General features: G+C 59.3%; 1 protein-coding gene across 3 annotated transcripts; it reads right to left on the minus strand.

Moving 5' to 3' along the window:
- Positions 1-807: 807 nt before the first annotated feature.
- On the minus strand, positions 808-16,817 carry ZNF444 (zinc finger protein 444). Of its 3 annotated transcripts, none has more exons than XM_049621912.1 (4): positions 16,562-16,817; positions 11,982-12,323; positions 3,350-3,434; positions 808-1,887 (listed from the first exon to the last, which is right to left on the minus strand). In XM_049621912.1, the coding sequence occupies exons 1-4, from the start codon at positions 16,571-16,573 to the stop codon at positions 1,301-1,303; spliced, it is 1,026 nt and encodes a 341-aa protein (XP_049477869.1). In that variant the 5' UTR covers positions 16,574-16,817; the 3' UTR covers positions 808-1,300. The 3 variants fall into 3 exon arrangements, with proteins under 3 accessions (XP_049477869.1, XP_049477870.1, XP_049477871.1); XM_049621913.1 differs by having other exon boundaries at positions 16,525-16,816; XM_049621914.1 differs by lacking the exon at positions 16,562-16,817 and adding an exon at positions 16,115-16,253.
- Between the last annotated feature and the right edge of the window lie 3,849 nt (positions 16,818-20,666).

Here is a 20,666-nt window from a genome sequence, read left to right on the forward strand (position 1 = left end):
CTCGGAGTACACGCTGGACATTCCCAGACGCTGCCAGCCACCCAGACCTGCCTCAGCTGTGGGGACGGTCCTGCCTCACAGGTCTTGGAAGGAGGAGCCAGCCTCTGGCTACAGATGCCCGACAGTCTAGCTGGCCACTTTCCCAGACCCGCTTGCAGCTAGGGCATGGAGTGTGGCCTGGATCTTGCTGGTCAGATGCACCAGCACCTTCCTAGGGAAGGCACCAGGGTTTGGACCCCAGGACTCTGCACTGAGATGAGGACAAGGGGTGGGGGAGACAGCACCCTGATGAGGCTGCCCAGGGACTGCATTCAACAGTGAGCCGCACCCAGGCCCCTCCTCAACCACCTCTGCGAGGTCCCGGACCCATGGCCCCCGAGCTCATACCCCATCCTCAGCAACAGACTGGATTCCTCTCTTCGCAAACTGGGTTACCCCAGACCTATTGAAACCGGTATTCGGGGGTCCCCATGAATGGGTGGCCTCCCACAATTAACACTCTAGCAATGCCCGTTTAAATCTGCTGCTTACAGATGTGAACACGGGAGCCCAGAGCGGGTGAGATCTAAGATCACGCGGCCAGGAAGCCACAGACTGACTTCAGAACCCCAGCCTCCAAGGCTCCTCCAAGGCCGGCCTCCGTAAGAGACCAGTGCGCGAGCCACACCCAGGCCCTTCGGTGGGCCGGATGGAACCCACCTCCCCCTGGTCTCCAGGAGCAAGGACGAGGAAATGGTGCCCACGGCCTCCTGGCGATGGTGGGGGTCCAAGTCGGGCCTGGCCACAACAGAACCTGGGACTGCGGGGTGCACAACTCAATGACTTTATTACTCTCCATATGCCGAATTGTCTCCGCGGCGCCTCCCAGGAGCAGCCATCTGTCCATCAAACGCCTCCGGCCGCAGAGAGGAGCAAGGCCAAGGAGCCAACTAGCAGAGCCCGACCGTCCTGTGGGAACCACTGGCCCCTTCCCGTCCTCTCCCCCCCTCCCCCAGACGGGGAGGGGTCTCCCTCCTTCGGCCCTTCTCCGGATCCAGGCTCCACTTCTGGGCTCCTGGGCCTCGGGCGTCCTTCCCGCCAGGGCGGGAGGCAGGTGCGGAGGGAAGGGGAGGCGGGGCCTGTGGGCGCACCGAGTAGGGTGGGAGGGGCTGGGAGGGCTCCGAAGCCGTAACACGAGAGTGGGGAGGGGACAGAAAGAGCAAAAGGACAACGTGAGAGCCCGGGCCAGCAGAGGAGCCGGCGCAGGCACCGGAGGGGGGCTGCGGGCCCGGGCAGCACCGAGGGCAGAGGGAGGCGGGCGCTACCCCAGGGGCCAGGCCGGGAACGCGCCCCCGCCCCCGCCCCCCGGGCCCGCCGCCGCGCCAGCGCCGCCCGCCGCCCGGCCGTGGATGCGCTGGTGGCGCAGCACGTGCTCGCGGCGCCCGAAGCCCTTGCCGCACTGCCAGCAGGCGAACGGCCGCGCCCCCGAGTGCGTCTTGCGGTGGCGCACCAGGTGCTCGCGCCAGTAGAACGTCTTGCCGCACTCGCAGCAGGCGTGCGGCTTCTCGCGCGCGGGCAGCGGGCGCAGGGCCGGCCCCGGGCCGCCGGGGTGCGTGCCGCGGTGGCGCCTCAGGTGCTCCTTGCGCCGGAAGGCCTTGCCGCACTCGGGGCAGGCGTGCGGCTTCTCGCCCGAGTGGCTCTGCCGGTGGCGCAGCAGGTGCGCAGGCTTCAGGGCGGCCTTGCCGCACTCGGGGCAGGAGGCGGTGCCCGGGGCCGCCGGCAAGGCGGGCGGGCCGGGCGCAGGTGGGGCCGCCGGGGCCGGCGGAGGGCTGCCGGGCTCCTGCTTGTAGGGGCGCGCGGCCTGGGGGTCCCCCGTCGCCAGCACCTCAGCCCCGGGGACCGCATCTCCTGCCGGGCAGAGGCACAGGGTGAGGGCAGGTGGCTCCGCAGACGGCGGGGGCGGGGAGGGCAGGGGCAGGCCGGGGATGAAGGGCCCCCTGCTGGAGCGGGTGGGGAATGCTTAATGCCTGGAAACCAAGGGGCGGGAGAAGGGCTGACTGCAGGCTGCTTATTCACCCCCAGGAGCCCTGTACCCAGCACGGTGCTTGGTACACACCGCAGAGTCATCGCCAAATAAATGCACGGATGCATGGATATGAGGGAGGATGGGTGAATGGATGTGAAATTCGTGGTGTACAGAGGAGGGGCTTGATGGGTGAAGGCAGGTCAGCAGGTGGGTGGACGGAGGAGGAGGAGATGGGCAGATGAATGAATCCAAAGTACCAGGGTGTAGATGGATGGGTGGGGGGATGGATGGGAGGGGAAGTAAGGAGACAGATGAATGAATGAGCAGGGAGGCAGACTGATGGGTGAACAGTGAGTGAGGAGGGAGTAGACGGCTAGGTTAGTGGGGGGTGGTGGGGGGGATGGGGGGGTTGGTTGAGCGAGTTAGTGGGTGAGTGGGCAGGCTGACTGCTTGCCCCGGGAAGGGGGTGGGCAGCAGGCAGCGTCCGAATGGGTATCTGGGTGGACAGACAGATGGGTAAGTAAGCAGGTAAGTCAGGTGGACGAATGAACCTCATTTCCTTTCTCCCGGCTTTCAAACTGTTCTATGGCGTTCCAGGTAGATACACAACCCGTTTCTATCCGACTTGCCTCACAAGCTTCCAGCTCACGACTCAACTTACAAAAAACAGTTCCAGCACAACTGAAGACTCTGGTCCCCCTGTCCCACCCTTCCACGCCAACCACCAGGTCCCAAGTCGTGCTGTCCTGGCCTCCCCCCAGCCTGTGGAGTGGGTGCAGAGACACCTACTATCAGGCAGAAGCCCCAATCCCTATCTGGCTCTGGCCCTGACTTGTTGTGTGGCTTCAGGCAAGCTGCTTGAGTTCTCCTGGCCTCGGGTTGCTGCTGTTAGATCTCAGCTTCCGGAGAGCCGAGTGTGCCAGCTGGGCAGCCAAAGGTGACGTGGGCTTGGTGCACGGCAGTGTATTTAAAAATACAAAAAACGTTTAAAAATCAGGCAACATCCTAGAAATCTAAACTTCTGTCTTCTCTTGAGGAAAAACCGTAGACGTACTGTGCCCACGTTCCCATGTGGCAACGCAGGCTGCAGGAGACTGGCAGGACAGTGCCTATCACTCGCCAACAGCTGGTGCGTGTCACCAGGCACCTGCTATCCTGACCCCCCACTCACTGTGCCCTCCATGGGGGCGTGTCTGACCCATCTCCAGCCCTGGTGCCCAGCTCACGGCCTGGCACACGGCAGGGACACCACGAATGTTCACTGAACGAATGAATGGCAGGCAGGAGGAGAACACCTTCAGGGTAAGAGGGGAGCACAGTGTGAAAGGGGGGTAAGCTACTCACCTAAAGGCATCATCACACCATCTTCCTTTCCGACAGCCACCCCAGAGCCTTCCATCACATCCTGAGGTGCCCTCATTGCTGGTCCCTGAAACGAGAGATACGACACTCAGAACTGAGAGACCACAGCGATAGCCTCTACTTTTCTCCCCTGTGACCCCTGCTACATTCAGACAGTCATCAGGTCCTATCACAAGCTCCGGGGGAAGACGGCCACCAGGCCTCCTGCTGGCCACCATGTGAGGGACCCATCTGGGGAGTGGACCCTCCAGCCTCAGCCACAACCTGAGACACTTGTGCCAGATGTGCCCCAAATTCCTGACCCGTGGAAACTGTGTGGACAACAAATGTTTGTTGTTGCAAGCTGCCAAGTTTGGGGTGACTTGTATGTAGCAACAGACAACTGATGCACCTTCTTTAAATCCTGCCTTAGCTTTTCACTGCCCTTCGGGTAAAGTGCAAACTCCTTGACAAAATACACAAGAGAAACACATAAGCTACCTTTAACTCAAGAAAAAAATAAAGTTTTTTTTTTCCATCAGAAATGGATTTTTTTTCCCAGCACAAGTGGTGGACTGCTTCTGAGCACAATGGTGCCAGCCAGGAACACCAAGGTTACCGAAAATGTCTCAGACTAATTTAGGTTCCTTTATGCTATTGTCAATGTTTCTCAAGCCCTTGCCCCCCAAGGAACAGATCAGAATCCTGGTGCTGATGCAGTTGACTACTGAGTTCCACACATCCAACCCTACCTCTCACGTTTTACTTCTTTCAAGTGTAACGTTTAGGATGGAAGTCAGCAATGCCTAAAATCTTTTTTTTTTTTTTAAGTTTATTTTCAGAGAGAAACACAGAGAGTGAGAGAGCAAGCGGGGGAGGAGGAGAAAGAGAGAGGGAGAGAAAGAATTCCAAGCAGGCGCCAGTGTCAACACGGAGCCTGACGTGGGGCTCAAACACACCAACCGTGAGATCACGACCTGGGCCAAAATCAAGAGCCGGCTGCTTCACTGACTGAGACACCCAGGTGCCCTAGTAATGCCTAAAATTCTCTCACCTAGCAAGAAGAGTCTTCAGGAAGCTTCTGAAGCCTTTCTCAAACGTGCGTGGTTTGGAATCTGTGACGCCTACGTTGCCTGGTGGTGGCAGGATGAATACTTTGCGTGGTCGCCTTTCTGCTCCGGCAGACTGAACTGGTTCCCGGCCACTGGTGCAGCTCAGGGTGTCATGGTGCTGCCGTGCCATCCCGCTGCTTGCTGCTACTGTGGCCCACGAGGCCTGCGCACCCGGCCCCGCCTCTCACCAGGGTCCTGCCTGGAGCCCCACAGTAGAACGCTTACAGCGCCCCGAGTGTGCCAGGCTCTCTCAAACCTCTACTCCTCATTCTGTTCTCTGCCTGGAACCCACTCTTCGTCCCCTTTCCCCTGTCTACCTTCTACATGTCCTTCAGGACCTGGCGGAGCCCACATCCCTGCCATTACACGCAGGCTTAGGACCCTGTGTGACTTGGGAACAGGCCCTACCCTGGTCCCCAGCACACTGCACTTCACAACAGCTTTACTGAGACAGAGACGTACAATAAATGCACACGTTTAAAGCATACGATCAAGTGAGTTTCAACACGTATACACGCGTGAAACCACCATCACAATCAGAATGGCGGACACATCTAGCAGCCCCTGAAAGTCTCCTTGTGCACGTCTGTGATCTCTCCACCTCCTCCCCATTACGCCTCAGCACCTGCTGGTGCGCTTCTCACCGCTACCAGGCAGTTTTCACGTTCTAGAACTTGACACAGAACCACACGATAGTTAGGTACTTTTCTGGGGTGGGGGGGAGTGGGCGGTTCCTGAAATATAATTATTTTGAGATTGGGGATACTGGCCCACAGTTTTCTTATCTTGTAAGCTCTTTGGTTTTGCATGTCAAGGTAATGCTGGCCCCGTAGAAGGAGCTGGGAAAGTTTTCGGAATGTTCTGGATGCCGCATTGATGGAATCTTGCAACACACGGTCCCTTTCGACCGACTTCTTCCCTTTCCCACGTTGTGTGTGTGACGGTCGCCCCAGCTGCATGGCTGCTTCCACTGCGCGTGGCTGAGTATCGCTCCATTGTGAAGCTGGACCACATGTGTTTATCTGTTCGGTGGGTCCCCACAGGGGTCGTTTCCGCTTTCTGGCTGTCACAGATGCCGCTGTCCTGCCATCGTTGACCTCACAGAAGGGACGAGTTCCGTGTGGACGACTCCCAGGAGGGGCACTGGTGGCTCACAGGGCGGCCCCGTGTCTAACCATCACGGGAACTGCAGACACCACACCAAGCGAGTGAACAACGGACGTATCAAAGGGCAAAACCGTCTGCCTTCGCTCTGATGAAGGAGGGTTTCCTAAAAGGGGATGTTCTGACATAAGGGGGAACCGAAGCGTGGGGTCAGGGTTTGGCCCGTGACCGACTACGTCCCTAGGTGCCTCCAGCCACACACCCACTCGTGGGACCCCGAGCAAGTTCCTGCCCCTCCAGGGTCGGTGCACAGGGGCTGAGGTGCACTCGGTCTCCCCGAGTCCGAGGGCACAATCTGGGGTACCACCTGCTCCCTGGCCCCCAGCGGGGCTCCTGCAGAGGTGCCCTCCCTCACTGGCCTCCACTGCGGCCGGGTCAGCACTGCCAGCAGGCCCCCCTGGCGGTTCTGGGGCCCGCACAGGCTGAACGCCCTTGCTTCCTCTGGCGGACCCTACGGATGTCCTGCGGCTCTGCTCTGGGCTCCCAGACAGCGGATGCTAGACCGTGCGGAGACCAAGCACCGTCCACAAGAAGATACCCAGGCAGACTGGCAGTGGGGATAAGGCTGACGCCCTGGGCCAGGCGTCGGGGGCTCAGTATCTGGCGTACAGCAGGGGTCAGAGCAGAATCTAGAGCGAGGGCCTGCGGGTTCTTTTCCTCCCGCTGCCCCCTAACTGGCCATGTGGCCTCAGGCAGGTTGCTTGGCCTCTGTGGGACTCACACCTTCATCTGTGACAGAGGATACTGAGGCCCCAGGGCCGCATGCAGAGACAGGGAGGCCGTGCTGACACTGGGATTTACGGGGACTTGTAGCCTCCAGAGAGGTGGAGATGAGGAGGAGCCATGAGGGGGTCAGCTGTGTCTATACGGCTGACCCCCAATAAAAACCGTGGATGGCAGTCTGGGGAGCCTCCCTGGTTGGCACGAGCAGGCGTCGTCCACACGGCACCCCTGGGCGAGGAGCTTCACGGGCCCCGCCCGCGGGCCTCTCGCCTTTGCTAACTGGACTCCACGTCCTTCGCTGAAACGCATCTGAAGTCCTGAGTCCTTCTCAGGAATTACGGAACCCAGGCTGGTCCTGGGGATCCCCACACTTGCAGGTGGTGTCACAGCTAGGGCATCCTTGGGGGAACCCCTGAGGGCTGTGCACTGAGCCGCCTGGCAGTCAGGACCCCGGGGTGCACGTCCACACTTCCCATCCTGGCGCTTGTTCGTGTACTTACTTGAGCTCTACCGGGCAAAGGGCGGGGGTGAGGGCCACGGGCCCTGCAGGCCACAGCAAGAAGGCGGGACGTCCGTCTCGCACAGGTTTGGGGTCTGGCCCAAGTCCTGCTAAGCACTCAGATGCGTCGCCTCGGTGAGCCCTGCCAGCCACCCTGAGCCACGGCCACGACGCCCCCTCACCTTCCTGCCAGCCCCACAGGTCCATCTGCCGACCTTGGCTTTCACATCTGACAGTGGACCTGTGCTCTCTTCTCTGAAGCCTCAGGACTCCCTGAGTGCTGACCTCTGAGGCACAGACTGGCGGGTGTTTCCTGTTGTGCTGATCACAGCTGGGCCTCCCCGCTCCTGCCCGCCCACCAGCTTTCCTCCGGGCTTCCTGGGCTGGCGGACGCCCAGCCCCTTGGCTACGGTGTGCCTGGACCGGACTCGGGTGACTGACAGCAGGCAAGTCGGTCCAGCCCCATCCACCTCCCCATCACCTGCAGAATAGACCAGGCTCTCCCTCAACAGAGGTGACAGGAGACCTCACACCGCTGCCCATGTCAAATCTCTCCCAGGACAGACGAGGGAGGCCGGGGAGGCTACTCATCCACTTGCTGGCAAGCACTTTTTGGAGCACCTACTATGCACCAGGTACTACTGAAAGCAGGGAAGTACTGGTGAATGAGACAAAGGCCCCTGCGCCCTAGAGTCTATGTTCTGGCCATCAGACAAACCATAAAGAAGTAACGAGTTCCATAAGGCTGGCTTAGCCAGGTAGGGATTTCTTTCAGCCCCCTGGAACCGGGGGAGGAGGGGGGGGGGGGGAAGTCCTTAGAAGCGTGGAGTCTCGTACGTGGTTGCGGGGACGCCAAGTGAGAAGCCACTCAGGAAGCATTTTGGCAACTGGTTCTAAAATTACACACACTTGGGGCACATGCACCCCGATGTTTACAGAGCACTATCAACAAAAGCCAAATTATAGAAGGAGCCCAAATGTCCATCGGCGGATGAATGGATAAAGAGGATGTGGTGTATATACGCAATGGGATACTACTCGGAGATGAAAAAGAATGAAATCTTGCCATTTGCAACTATCTGGATAGAACTAGAGAGTATTATGCTAAGTGAAATAAGTCACAGAAAAACATATGGTATCACTCATATGTGTAATTTAAGAAAGAAAAAACAGAACATATGGGAAGGGAAGGAAAATAAAATAAAAACAGAAACAGACCATAAAAGACTCTGAAATATAGAGAACAAGCTAGGGGTTGCTAGAGGGGAGGTGGGTGGGGGATGGGCTAAATGAGTGATGGGCACACAGGGCCCCAGGGTGACGGGGCCGTGAGGGCAGCACTTGGGGCCCTGGGGTGACTGCACGGCTCTGTGTCCTGACTGTGGCTGTGGTTACCATTAGCCACCGCGTGTTAACAGCAGAAAGAACCATATGCCCCCTGGAAATGTTACAAACACACAGCGAAGGGGCGCCTGGGTGGCTCAGTCGGTTAGGCCTCCGACTTCAGCTCAGGTCGTGATCTCGTGGTCCGTGGGTTCGAGGCCCGCGTCGGGCTCTGTGCCAACAGCTCAGAGCCTGGAGCCTGTTTCGGATTCTGTGTCTCCCTCTCTCTCTGACCCTCCCCTATTCATGCTCTGTCTCTCTCTGTCTCAAGAATAAATAAACGTTAAAAAAAAAAAAAGAAACACACAGCCAAAGCCACAGCCCCTCGCACTGTCACAACCGATTCAGCACCTGAGCGTGAGACCCTCCAAGAGTGTTTCTTGAAGCTTCCACGTGCTCTAATGAGCGGCCAGGTCTGGAGACACAGCCGGACCCCCAAGCACATACAACTCGTCCCGGCAGGCTCCGCCGAGGATGGGCACGGACCCACAGACCAGAGCAGCCCCAGTCCTGGGGGCGTTTCCCAGATGCCAGCTCTCCCTGCACCTCCCACAGCGTCACCGCAATGGCCTAACACCCTAGCGATAACCACTGTCCACACCTTTCACCTAAATGGTCGCGAGTCACACCAGAAGTGGGGCAAGGGCATCACAGGGACACTGTGGACAATTCAGCGCGATCACGTAAAATGGCGTCACCCCAGAGCCCTGAGCCCTGGACGGCTCTGAGCCCGAGTCCTGCTCTCCTACCAGAACGGGAGAGAACACACAGAAGGGGCGGTGAAGACACCTGGGCACACGGGGAGGCCTCCTCCAAGCGGAGGCCTCCTCCAAGCGGAGGGTCATCGGGAACCACGACTCCACGAGAATCGAGGACCCCCCGCTTCCTTGTGCACACACCTGCCTCTGGCCAGGCACAGCAGTGCCCCTGACGACGTCCACACCCTGATCCTAATCCCAGAGCCCGTGACTCTGTGACTTCACGTGTCAAAAGGGCTGGGACGCTGAGGATGTGACTGACTTAAGGATCCTGATGTGTGGGGACAATCCCAGATCATCCCGACGGGCCCCATGTCATCATGGGAGTGTTCTGTGTGAAAGTGGGATAGCTGAGGGTCAGGAGGGGATGTGACCTTGGAAGCAAAGGTCAAGTGAGGCACTCTGCAGACGGAGGAAGGGGAAGAAGGCCACGAGCCACAGCACGTGGGCGCCCCGGAAGCTGGGAGAGGCAGGAGACAGATGCCCTCCTGGGGCCTCCTTCTGAGGGCGGACCCCCCCCCTCCCCCGCCCCGGACTCCCCCGGGACCTCCTTCTGGGGCTTCTGGGGATGGATTCCACCCCACTCCCCCACCTGCTTCTGGGGGCGGATCCCCCCTCCCCCTGGGCCTCCTTTTGGGGACAGATCCCCACCCCTGGGCCTCCTTCTGGGGACGGATGCCCCCAGCCTCCTTATGGGGACGGATCCCCACCCCACCCCGCCCTGGAGCCTCCTTCTGGGGACACATCCCCCCCCTTCCTTCTGGGAATGGATCCCTCCCACCCGCCGGAGCCTCCTTCTGGGGGCGGATCCCTTCCCCCCCCACCCCAACCCAGCCTCCTTCTGGGGACAGATCCCCCCCACCCTGGAGCCTCCTTCTGGGGATGGATTCCCCCCGGAGCCTCCTTCTCGAAGGAGCACAGCCCACACCCTGGTTTCAACCAGCGAGACCCGAGTCAGACCGCTGACCTCCAGAACCCTGAGTGGGTAAGTCTGCATTGTCTTTAAGGCACAGGGTCTGCAGGAATTTGTTACGGAGGCAGCAAGAAGAAACACACAAGCAACCCTGGGACACAATGACCCAGAGAAGCCGCCTGAGGGGAGGAAACGGAGGGGTGAGGCTCGTCCCAGGGAAGGGTGGAGAGGGTATCAGAGATGCAGGAAGACACAAAGGACCACAACTGCGTCCCTGGCACCCGACAGCGCCCCACAGACGCTCGCAACGACATCCTGCCATCTTTCCAACTCCTCATTCCCCCTGTCCATCGGCCTCTGACCCGCCAGCCTCTGTGCCGGCCTGGGCTGGGCTCCAGCTGCTCCCTCGTCTTGGCTGCTCTCCTCCTGGTCTCTGCACGGCGGGTCGCTGTGCACCACGCGGCCACATGTGGCTGCTGAGCACCCGGAAAGGTGCCAAGTGCCACGTGCCCAGAGGGTCACAACCTGGCTATGCTAAGCTCAACCAAGTCACCTATCAGGATTAAACCGACTGGTTTCTCTTCAGCCCTCCCGAAGAGCTCCTACAAGGCTCTCTTTGGCCCTCCCGATGTGCTCCTAGAAGGCTCTCTTTGGCCCTCCCGACGTGCTCCTAGAAGGCTCTCTTCAGCTCTCCCAACCTGCTCCTAGAAGGCTCTCTTTGGCCCTCCCGATGTGCTCCTAGAAGGCTCTCTTTGGCCCTCCCGACGTGCTCCTAGAAGGCTCTCTTCGGCTCTCCCAACCTGCTCCTAGAAGGCTCTCTTTGGCCCTCCCGACGTGCTCCTAGAAGGCTCTCTTCGGCTCTCCCAACCTGCTCCTAGAAGGCTCTCTTTGGCCCTCCCGATGTGCTCCTAGAAGGCTCTCTTTGGCCCTTCCGATGTGCTCCTAGAAGGCTCAGGATCCCAGACCTGGCCCGAGTCCTACTTCTCACTGGACAGCGCTGCTCTGAACCAGGGACTGGCAGGCTTTTCCTGCAGTGGCCGGAGTAGAGGATCTTGGCTGTGCTGGCCCCCCGGCCTGTGTCCCCACTGCCTCACCTTGCCCTTGTGGTGAAGGCGGCCACCGGCAATGCGCAGGACAGGCAGGGCTGTGCGTCCAGAGAGGTCCAGGATGGGTGGGGGCAGGGCTGGCCCACTGGCCAGTTGGGCAACCCCTGCATTTACTAAAGAGTGCAGCCTCCTCCAAAGGGATGGCTGACCTTTGCCCTCAACCACCACCGGGAGGTGACCTCCAAGCCCCTGGGGCATCCTACCTGCCTGGGGGCCTGGGCCACACCAGCGGGTCCAACAATACGAGGTACAATGGTGACTTTCACACGCTGCACCTGCTCCCTGCAGGGGGGCTGGAGAGCGAGGTGGGTCGTGCCTGTAGCCCCAGTAAGCACTCGGGGCACCACCACGGCTCAGGGAGCCACCCCCCACTCCAGCCGGCCAGACTGCACACACGTGGTCATATAATGTTGCCGGGAGGAGTCAGCTGCCCTCATGCCTGTGAGGGGGCGGTGGGAGGCTCCTTGTGGGTGGGGCTCCTCCAGACCCCACCCCTGCATCTCTCCTCACCTGGACCCACCCCTGCATCCTCCCACTGCCCGGACCCCGCCCTTGCGCCTCCCGCCTCTGCTGAAGCTGCAACCTCGTCCTCCTGCCAACGTGAGCAGCATCACCACCACGGTAAACAAGACGGCTTTCACGGAGTCCTCCTCCTGACTCACTCCACATAGGTCTCTGGGAGACCCCAAAGCTGCACGAGGGTCCGCCGGCAGGGTGGTCTCAGGGACCACCCCCCTGCACTGCTCTCCACGCCGGACTCTCTCTGCCCCACGGCCGGCCGCCCCGGTGCTTGCCTGGTGTGCCTGCTGACGCACGAAGCGTCACTCCTACCCGCTGAGACCAGCCTCCTTCTGTAGGTCTGCAGGGGCGAGGCGGGAGGGAGGCCAGTCTCTGAGCCAGCCGGCGCACGCAGAGGTGGCGGCCGAGGGGCGCGCGTGCGAGCAGCCCCCCCCCCCCCCTTCCCGCCCGTGGCTCACCCAGAGCTCCTCCAGCAGGGCCACGGCGTCCTCCCCGCTCTGGGGCCGGCGGCTGCACACCCAGGCCTGGATGTCGGCGGGCAGGGCGCTCAGGAACTGCTCCAGCACCAGCAGCTCCAGCATCTGCTCCTTGGTGTGCACCTCGGGCCGCAGCCAGTCCCGGCACAGCGCTCGCAGCAGGCCCAGCGCCTCGCGGGGGCCCGGCGCGTCTCCCAGGTGGAAGTGGCGGAAGCGGTGCCACGGTGAGTCCAGGGCCAGGCCCTCGGCAGCCTGGCCTTCCTGCTTCACGGGCTGGGGACACGGGCCCTCCATGGGGTCGCGAGCCCCGCAGGGACAGCGGGCCTGTGGGGAGGGAAGTGAGCGCGGTGAGAGCTGGGCCCGCGATGCTAGAAACCGCCGCCTCCTCCCACCGTCGCCGTGAGGGGGGCACCCCCAGGAGCCCAGTGACCTGCAGCGAGGGGCGGCGTCTCTCTGTGCCTCAGTCTCCCCTATCTTGCTCGGCGGAGGGCCTGCGGGGGAAGGTGCCTGGGGGCTGTGGCGCCCAGTGCCCTGCACACAACAGGTGCCCAAGGAATGGACATTCGGGTCCCGGTCCTGGGACACAACGCGCTCAGACCCTGGCTCCGCCCTCCCTGCGGGGTGACCGTGGGCACCGCGGTCTCTTCCCCCCAGTTCAAGTGAGCAGAGCGGGGCACCATCGAGAGCGCCACCGTCATCATAACGGCTCGCCCGCATGACGCACAAACCCCACCATCCCCAGCGTCCCCAACGGCAGCTGCTTCGGGACGCCTACTGCAAAGCCACCCCCAAATCGTCACGCTGAAGCTCTAACCCCAGCACAACACCCGGATGTGGGATGTGGGGAGGTGACGAGGAGGCCACCAATGCCGGCTGAAGCTGGTGGAAGGTGCGAGCTTCGTTAGAGGATGGGTCAGTCGTGGGGGGGTCTAATGTGTGCGGTGACTGTGCCTCCTGCTAGAAGCCGTGAGAGCCGCGATCCCCAGAGTTCTCGTCACAAGAAACAAGTCAGCCAACGAGAGGTGACGGACGTCAGCAGAACCGACTGTGGCGAGCGCGTCGCAACGTCTACACACGTCATCGCATCACCACCTTGCGCGTCAATCACACCTCAATACAACTGGGGAAAGACAGGAAGTCACGAGGATGAGGTCCACATCCAACAGGATCGGTGGCCTTGGCGGAAGAGAAATCCCCACCACCTGCCCTGTGAGAACAAAACCAGGCTGCCGTCCGCAGTCAGGAAGAGGGTTCTCCCCAGACACCCAATCTGCCGGCACCTGACCTTGGACTCTGGCCCCAGAACCGAGACAGACAGATGTCTGCTGTTAAAGCCCCCAGCCAGTGATGGAGCAGAGGAATACACGGATGGCCCCCAAGCACATCCACGAGTTGGGAAACGTGGCAGACTGCAGGAGTTCACCCATGTCCATCGTCCCCTTCTCCTCTGTGTGGTCCCCCACCCCCGAGGAAGCCATGTGCCCCTACTTCCGCTTTCCCCTTCCTGAGGGAGGGAACCCAGACGTGACCCCGGGAAACAGCTGGAAATGTCTGGAGAGTTTTCACTGTTGGATGGGGGAGGGGAACAGTGCCTCTGGCGTCCAGCAGGCAGAGGCCAGGGATGCTGCTAGGTGTCCTAGAGCACACAGGAGAGCCCCATGGCACAGAATGGTCCAGTGCCGAGGCCGAGAGACCCCGGCTTGGGAGAGAGGTCCTCGCTCGGTCTGGGGACCCCTGGGTCTTGGCAGGTCAGAAGGATTTCATCACAAAAGACACTGCTGTTTTACTCCCGTTCTCTGGGTGTGCCGTGGGGTCTTCAGAGGCTGCATGGACACGGGCTGTGAGCGGCTGAGCTGAGGTAGTCCCCTGGATAGCCTGAGTGCAAAGCCCTGACGCTTAACCACTACACCACCGACCACAGGCATCATCTCATTGCTGGGTCGGCTGTCACAGCCCCCGCAGCATCTCCCTGCTCCCGAGAGTGTCGCTCTAGTTGCAAATCACCACAACACTCAGGAAGGGGTTTTTTCCTTAATAGAAATCACGCTGTGACACTTCCCCGCTCCAAACCTGCTGACTGCTTCCTCGCCTACTTTTCTGATTTCTTCCTTCTATCCCTGGCTCTCTATACTCAGCCACACTGCCTCCCTGATTATCTTCTTGGACCTAAGGCAAGTCCTATCCCAGGGCCTTTGTACCTGCTATTTTCTCCTTCCTAACCCTTGCTCAGCCGGCTCCTTCTCATATTTGAGGCCTCCATGTGATTCCCCCCCCCCCCATTGGAGAGTCTCCTCAAATCATCCGATTTGCACAGCATCCACACACCATTCCCTGCAGTTACCTTTCCCTTTAGCAATTCCCTTTTAGTGTTTAACAAGATGGGCTGTCGTGTTTGTATGCTGTTTTCCCTCACAAGAGTTGAGAGCAAGAGAGCCCAGGAGAGCCCAGCATGCTGGCTGGCACTCAAAGGAAATGTACAGGATGATCTTTCCTCTGAAAGGAGTATTATGGCCCCCGTTTCACAAGTGGAGAGAGTGAAGTTACTCAGCTAGTAAGGGGCAGAGCTCAGGCTCTGCAGGACCACCTCCTGCCTACCCATCCCTCCATCTAAGCACTGACTGGGCCTGGGAGAGGTAGGGTAGGGTTTCCAGAACACCTGGGCCAGAGCTGAGTCTCGAAGGATGCACAGAAGCCTTCTGTACTGTGACAAACACCCTCCCCCCCACCCCCAAAGGGAGTGGAATCTGACCTGAGGGAGCCAGGCCCCAGCACCAAGTGGCAGGGCCCTGCAGTCATGGGTCATGGGTAGCCACGTTCCCACAGCTGTCCACGCTGAGTTTCTCACAGCGGGGCCAGCGGGACCCTTCTCTGGGTCCCGGGGTCACCACCCTGAGAAAGCACATACTAAGTGCTAAGCAAGTTCATGCCACCCTGTAAACCAATCCTTACCACCCACTGAGGGTCCAGTGCCTCCTGCCACCGCTACAAAAGCATCTGTGACACTGTTGTCTGTGTCCAAGGAGTATCGTCCCGCCCGACCAGGCACCCTGGAGGCCTTGGGAGACAGCCACTGAGTGGCCTCTGTCTCACACTGCCCCCACCCCACCGTCCCAACAGCCCTGTGAGCTGGGTACCATGGTGAGCAGGAGAAATGAACACTTAGAGGCAGTTTTCAAACCTGGAACCGTTCTGACTCCAGAGTCCCAGCACCTCTGCACAGCACCTTTGGCTAGCTGAATGCTGAAAAGATGGGCTCTGGACCTTGGCTGCGTGCCCCACTGTGTGACCTTGGACACGTGGGCTTCACTTCTGCACCTGGGACACAGGACTCGTGTAACAGCTTCTTCCCCACAGGGGTTGCTGGGAACCTGAACTAGAAGCGGCCCAGCTCCTAGTACACTTGAGGGTTTCCAGACCTCAGCACCAGTCATATCCGGGGCCAGATAATTCCACATTGTGGCAGTCGCCCCACGCAACGTAACGTGTTTATCGACATCCCTGGCCTCTTCCCCCAGATGCCAGTGGCTATCTCCCCAACTGCGACAACCAGAAATGTTTCCAGATATTGCCACATGTCCCTGGGAGGCAAACTCGACCCCGGTGGAGAGCCACGGGTCCACTGGACAAATATTTACTCAGAGCACAAGGGCCCTGCAGCAAATCCCAGTTCGGCCACCTACCAGCCATCTGTCCTTGGACGAGATACAACAGCACCTTTTACACGGACTCTCCACAGCCCGGGCTGTACAATGGGGAGAAAAATCAAACCAATCCCAGACCGCAGGAGGAATTCAAGATACAAGGACAACAAAGACGCTGAGAATAGCACTAGGCTCTATGCAAGTCCTCAACTGGAGTCAGAGCTGAAATTCCTGCTACTTTGTGGAGTGCTAGGGGGCACCGCTATTAACCAAACACGCATTAAAATCCAACTCTAAACGGGAACAGGAGACGCAAGAGGGCGACTGGAGGGGGGCGAGAAGGGGCAGTTTCAGGTGGCAACAGCAGCAAACGCAGCCTCGAGGCATCTTGCACCCACTAACCAACTTCCTACCGTGAGCACGGCCACAGAGGTGGGCGCTCCAGTCCACAGGGAGCGCAGCGAGGGGACCCACCTTGTCCCGGGGACTCGCAGAACTCCTGGGAGCGCGCGCGCGTGCGCTCGAGGTCGAGGCAAAATGAACCACCTGCACCCCTCCAGAGGGGCGGGCCCCCGAGCCCCCGGCCCCACCCCTGGGGGGACCCTCCCCCTTCCCGGCCCCTCCCCCCTCCCTCGGCGGCTCACTTGCCTCTGCGTTCCCCACCTCCAGGGGCCACAGCCCCCTCCCACTTCCCGGCCCTCCCCCAGCCCCTCCCCCCCCCGTGCCCTCTCCCATCCCCCTCGCCCACCTCCCGCTTTACTCGCTCCCCGTCTTCTCCCCTCCGCCCCCCCCGCTCCCCATCCCTCCCTCCTCCGGCCTCCAGCCCCCCTCTCCCCAAAGCGCGTCCAACCACCCCTCCCAGCCCCCCTTCCCCCCTCGCTCACCTCACTCTCCCAGACGAGGCCCCCCAAGCCCCCTCACCTCTTCGCACATGCGCACAAAGCTCACGGGGACTCCATGCCCCGGCAGGCTTTGCGCCAACTCATCCGTCCCCCCTCCCCCAACTCTCCGAGACCGAGTAGTCCGTTCCAGCCCACACCACCGCCTTACAGGCCTCACCCAGAACTACACTTCCCAGGAAGCATCGCGGCAAGGGACGCGTCCCGTGGGCCCCTCGCCGTGGCGTCCCTCGCACGCCTGTCTCCGAATGGCTCTAACGGCACCAGAACTACACTTCCCAAGGTGCACTGAGCACCGCCAGCGGCCTATCAGCCCTCGCAAACAAGGCCTCTCCCCGCGCCGGGCTTTGGACTACATTTCCCAGAATGTACATAGGGCCTCCCATTGGCTCGCGCGCGAGCCCGTGCAGGCGAAGACGTGCCGACGGGGAGGCGGTGGGAGGGAAAGGGAGGAGTGTTGGCGGCGCTGTCCTGAGTGGGGGGAGGTTTTGTGCTGGGAGCTCGGGAGTGAAATCCTCTGGCGATCTGGGCGATACGAGAGGAGGGGCCCCGCCAGAGTTCTGCGCCTGTCTGGCCTGCGGGTTGTCTCCTTGACTATGGGTCGCGTTTCCTCCCCTATAGTACCCGGCGGCGCTGACCAGGTTGGAGGTAGACGTGCTCGGCCCGGGGGCGCCCTGGGTCCTCTGGTTCGGCTCCTCTGGCGCAAGCCTCAGTGCTTCAGACTTCAGTGTCCTCTCCTGCGTGAGTCGGGAGAGGAGGCTTCCTGCCACACGTCCATGGCGTGCCCCCATCGGATAGGGCAACTGCCTCAGTTTCCCCATCTCGGAACCGGAAGAAAAAGTGGTTCTCGGAGCGGAAGGAAATCTTAAGAGATGGGTCGAAGCTTCGTATCCAGACGGATCCAGGCCTGGGGACGCTCACACGAGCCTTGGGGGTCCGGGGGCCAGAGCCAGACGCCATCCCCTACCTCGAACAGTAACTTTCCCCCCGGGTTTCACAAGTGGTCAGTGGCTGGATCAGAACTTGTTGGGGCGCCTGGGTGGCGCAGTCGGTTAAGCGTCCGACTTCAGCCAGGTCACGATCTCGCGGTCCGTGAGTTCGAGTCCCGCGTCGAGCTCTGGGCTGATGGCTCAGAGCCTGGAGCCTGTTTCCGATTCTGTGTCTCCCTCTCTCTCTGCCCCTCCCCCGTTCATGCTCTGTCTCTCTCTGTCCCAAAAATAAATAAAAAACGTTGAAAAAAAAAAAAAAACAAAAAAACAGAACTTGTTGCCCAAGACCGGTGAAAACCATCGCCCTCTTTGTGGCCCACCCTTCCCCGGCCCAGCCCTCTGCCCCCTCTTCACTCTTGCTTCTTGTGTTCCAGCCACTAGGGCCTGCTTCTGCCCCCAGGAACTTGCTGATCCCACTCATCTGATTGCCCAGTTGACATCCCCCATCCGGTGGGGGGGGTGGGGGGTGGGGGGTGGGAAGGGGCGGCAGAAGTTTTTGCACCCCCGCCTCGCAAGGACACACATCTTCCCTCCTCCTCACCGTCTTACAGAATGAATCCTTTGTCCACCCAAATGTCCAGGCCAGCCATGGAAGGGTCGCCTTTGGCCCTGCCTTCAAGGTGGTCACAGTTGTCCATTTCTCTCCTTCCACAGCTGTCACCTGGCCTCTTCCCACTGTTGCACCCCACCCAGTCCCTTCACACGGCAGCCAGAGCGATCATTTTTGTGTGTAAGAAAACACATAAAATTTGCCATTTTAACCACGTTCAAGTGCACATTTCGGTGGCATTGAGTACATTCACATTGTTGTGCAACTATCATTACCATCCATCTCCAGGACTCTTTTCCTCTTGCAAAACTGAAAGTGTGTCCAGTAAACAACTCCCCATTCTCCCTATCCACCCCCCACCCCACACACACACACCAGCCCCTGGTGCCCCATAGGAGTGGAATCATACAGTGTTTGTGTCCTTGTGACTGACTTATTTCATGTAACATAACGTCCTCAGGGTTCATCCATGATGTGGCATCTGCCAGAATTTCCTTCCTTTTTAAGACTGGTTAATACTTCATTATATCACATTTTGTTTTCCCCCTTATCACAGGGCTCTTAAATCTTAAACAGGAACACGTCAGGACTGTTTGGCTTTTAAACAGGACTTTTGCTTAAAAGTCTCCATTGCAAACTCTTGATTCTGGCCTGCCAAGTCCCGTATAATCAGACCCCTTCAGATCCAGAATTACTCTAACTTATATGGTGCCTTGGTGCAAATCAGAAAAGAGTGCCCTTGAAGGACAGTGGGCCTGAGCCAGGGCATGGGTCCCACAAGTATGTCAAGAGGAGGATTCGGCCACCTCTTCCCACCTGGCCAGGTATTTGTAGGTAGGATACAAGGTTCAGCCCGGCCCTCAGCCCAACACCACTTTCCTTCATTCACGACCACTGTTGCTGCCACATTGGCCTAACCCTCCTCTAACAGAAGGGTTCTCAAAGTTGGGTCTCAGACCAGCTACAGAGCATCACCTGGGGGCTTGTTAGAAATGCAAATTCTTGGGGCGCCTAGGTGGCTCAGTCCATTAAGCGTCAGACTTCGGCTGAGGTCATGATCTCACAGTTTGTGGGTTTGGGCCCTGTGTTGGGCTCTGTGCTGACAGTGTCTGGTGCTGAGCCACCCAAGCGCCCCAACCCCTTCATTTAAATACGTGGCTGTGCATTTTCATTCTGTCCTGGGCCTCACAAATTAAGCAGCCATTCACGTAACACCACCTCAGTGACCTGTGCAATGTCCACACAGTGCTGTTTCTCTAGCACTGGAGGGCACCATAAATACTGGTGAGCATTGGAAGGGACGACTCCCTGGATGTCCTTCTTCCACCTCTTCACCTGGTAACATCATACATCCCTCAGTGAGTTACCTGTTCAGATGCTGCCTCCTCCAGGAAGCCTTCCCAGACTACCCCCACCCCCAATAAATCTGGACGAAGCACCTCATCTGAACTTCCAGAGGGCCCCTTTGCTCTCCATCTCAGCCTTGGACTTTTTTTTTTTTTTTTTTTTTTGTAACTGCCCTGCCTCTCCTCCTCCAGCGAGCAAATCAACTTGGGGCCTGCCTGTGAACCAGTAAATAAGGATTGAGGGAAAGTGTTTCTTCCCTTACTTCCCACGCCTGAGGGCAAAAATTCCTTTGGCAGGAAATTTGGCCCATAATCCTCCCAAAGCTTCTAGGCCCCTTTGTAGCACCGCTATAATTATTACTCAAAATAATAATTAACGTTTTCTCTTTTGTATGGGGCTTTAAAGCAGGGAGATCCTCCGGGGTGGGGAGGGGATTTGGTTCATCTCAGGGTGCCCAGCCCCTGCACCCGGAGGCTCAGGTGTTTATTGGATAAATGGGTGAAGGATGATTGGTCTGTGCCGCACAACAAGGGCTCCTGGGGGCTGGATGGCGAGTGTGAGTCATGGTCGCCGGGCCTCAGGAAACACCCAGGAATGAATAGTTAAATTATGAATGAATTGCTTAATGATGGGCACACACTGCCTATTATATTATTCCACCCTACGCGCTCTCGGTGAGGCTTCACAGCAGATCAAAGCATCAGCCCATTTTACAGTTGGGATGAGTGAGGCTTCCCCAAGAGACACAGCAAGAGAGCCAAATCCCACAACCAGCAGTGGGTGTGGGGAGCCTGCTCTTCTGTTCCAGGTCCTTCGTGCGACCCAGATGTTCCACTGGCCACGAGAGCCTAGAAACACAGACGGTGAGCGGGGCCGACAGCACGAGGGAGTCAGGCAGACCTTACCCTGCAAACACAGAGGATTCCCTGGCAAGTTCTCCCCGGCTCTACGTCCACACATCTGCCCAGCTTCTCAGAGGTGGAATCTCCTGAAAGCGTTTGGTTCCAAGGATCCAGGATCAGGGAAGTGGGGACCAGGTCTGTTGGATGGCATCAAGAAGTAGGGGCAACGCGCAGAGTGGGTTCCCCTGTGTTTGTCCTGGAGGCTGTAAGGTTAGTGCAGGGAAGGGTTGGTTCCCGGTGATGTGGGTCATTCGCGATTTCTGCTTGAGCTACCATAATAAAGCACCTCAGACCTGATGGCTTAAACAGCACAGATTAATTTTCTCCAAGTTCTGGAGG

The sequence above is a fragment of the Panthera uncia genome (genome assembly GCF_023721935.1).
Source record: "Panthera uncia isolate 11264 chromosome E2 unlocalized genomic scaffold, Puncia_PCG_1.0 HiC_scaffold_19, whole genome shotgun sequence".
In the NCBI taxonomy this organism is placed as follows: Eukaryota; Metazoa; Chordata; class Mammalia; order Carnivora; family Felidae; genus Panthera; species Panthera uncia.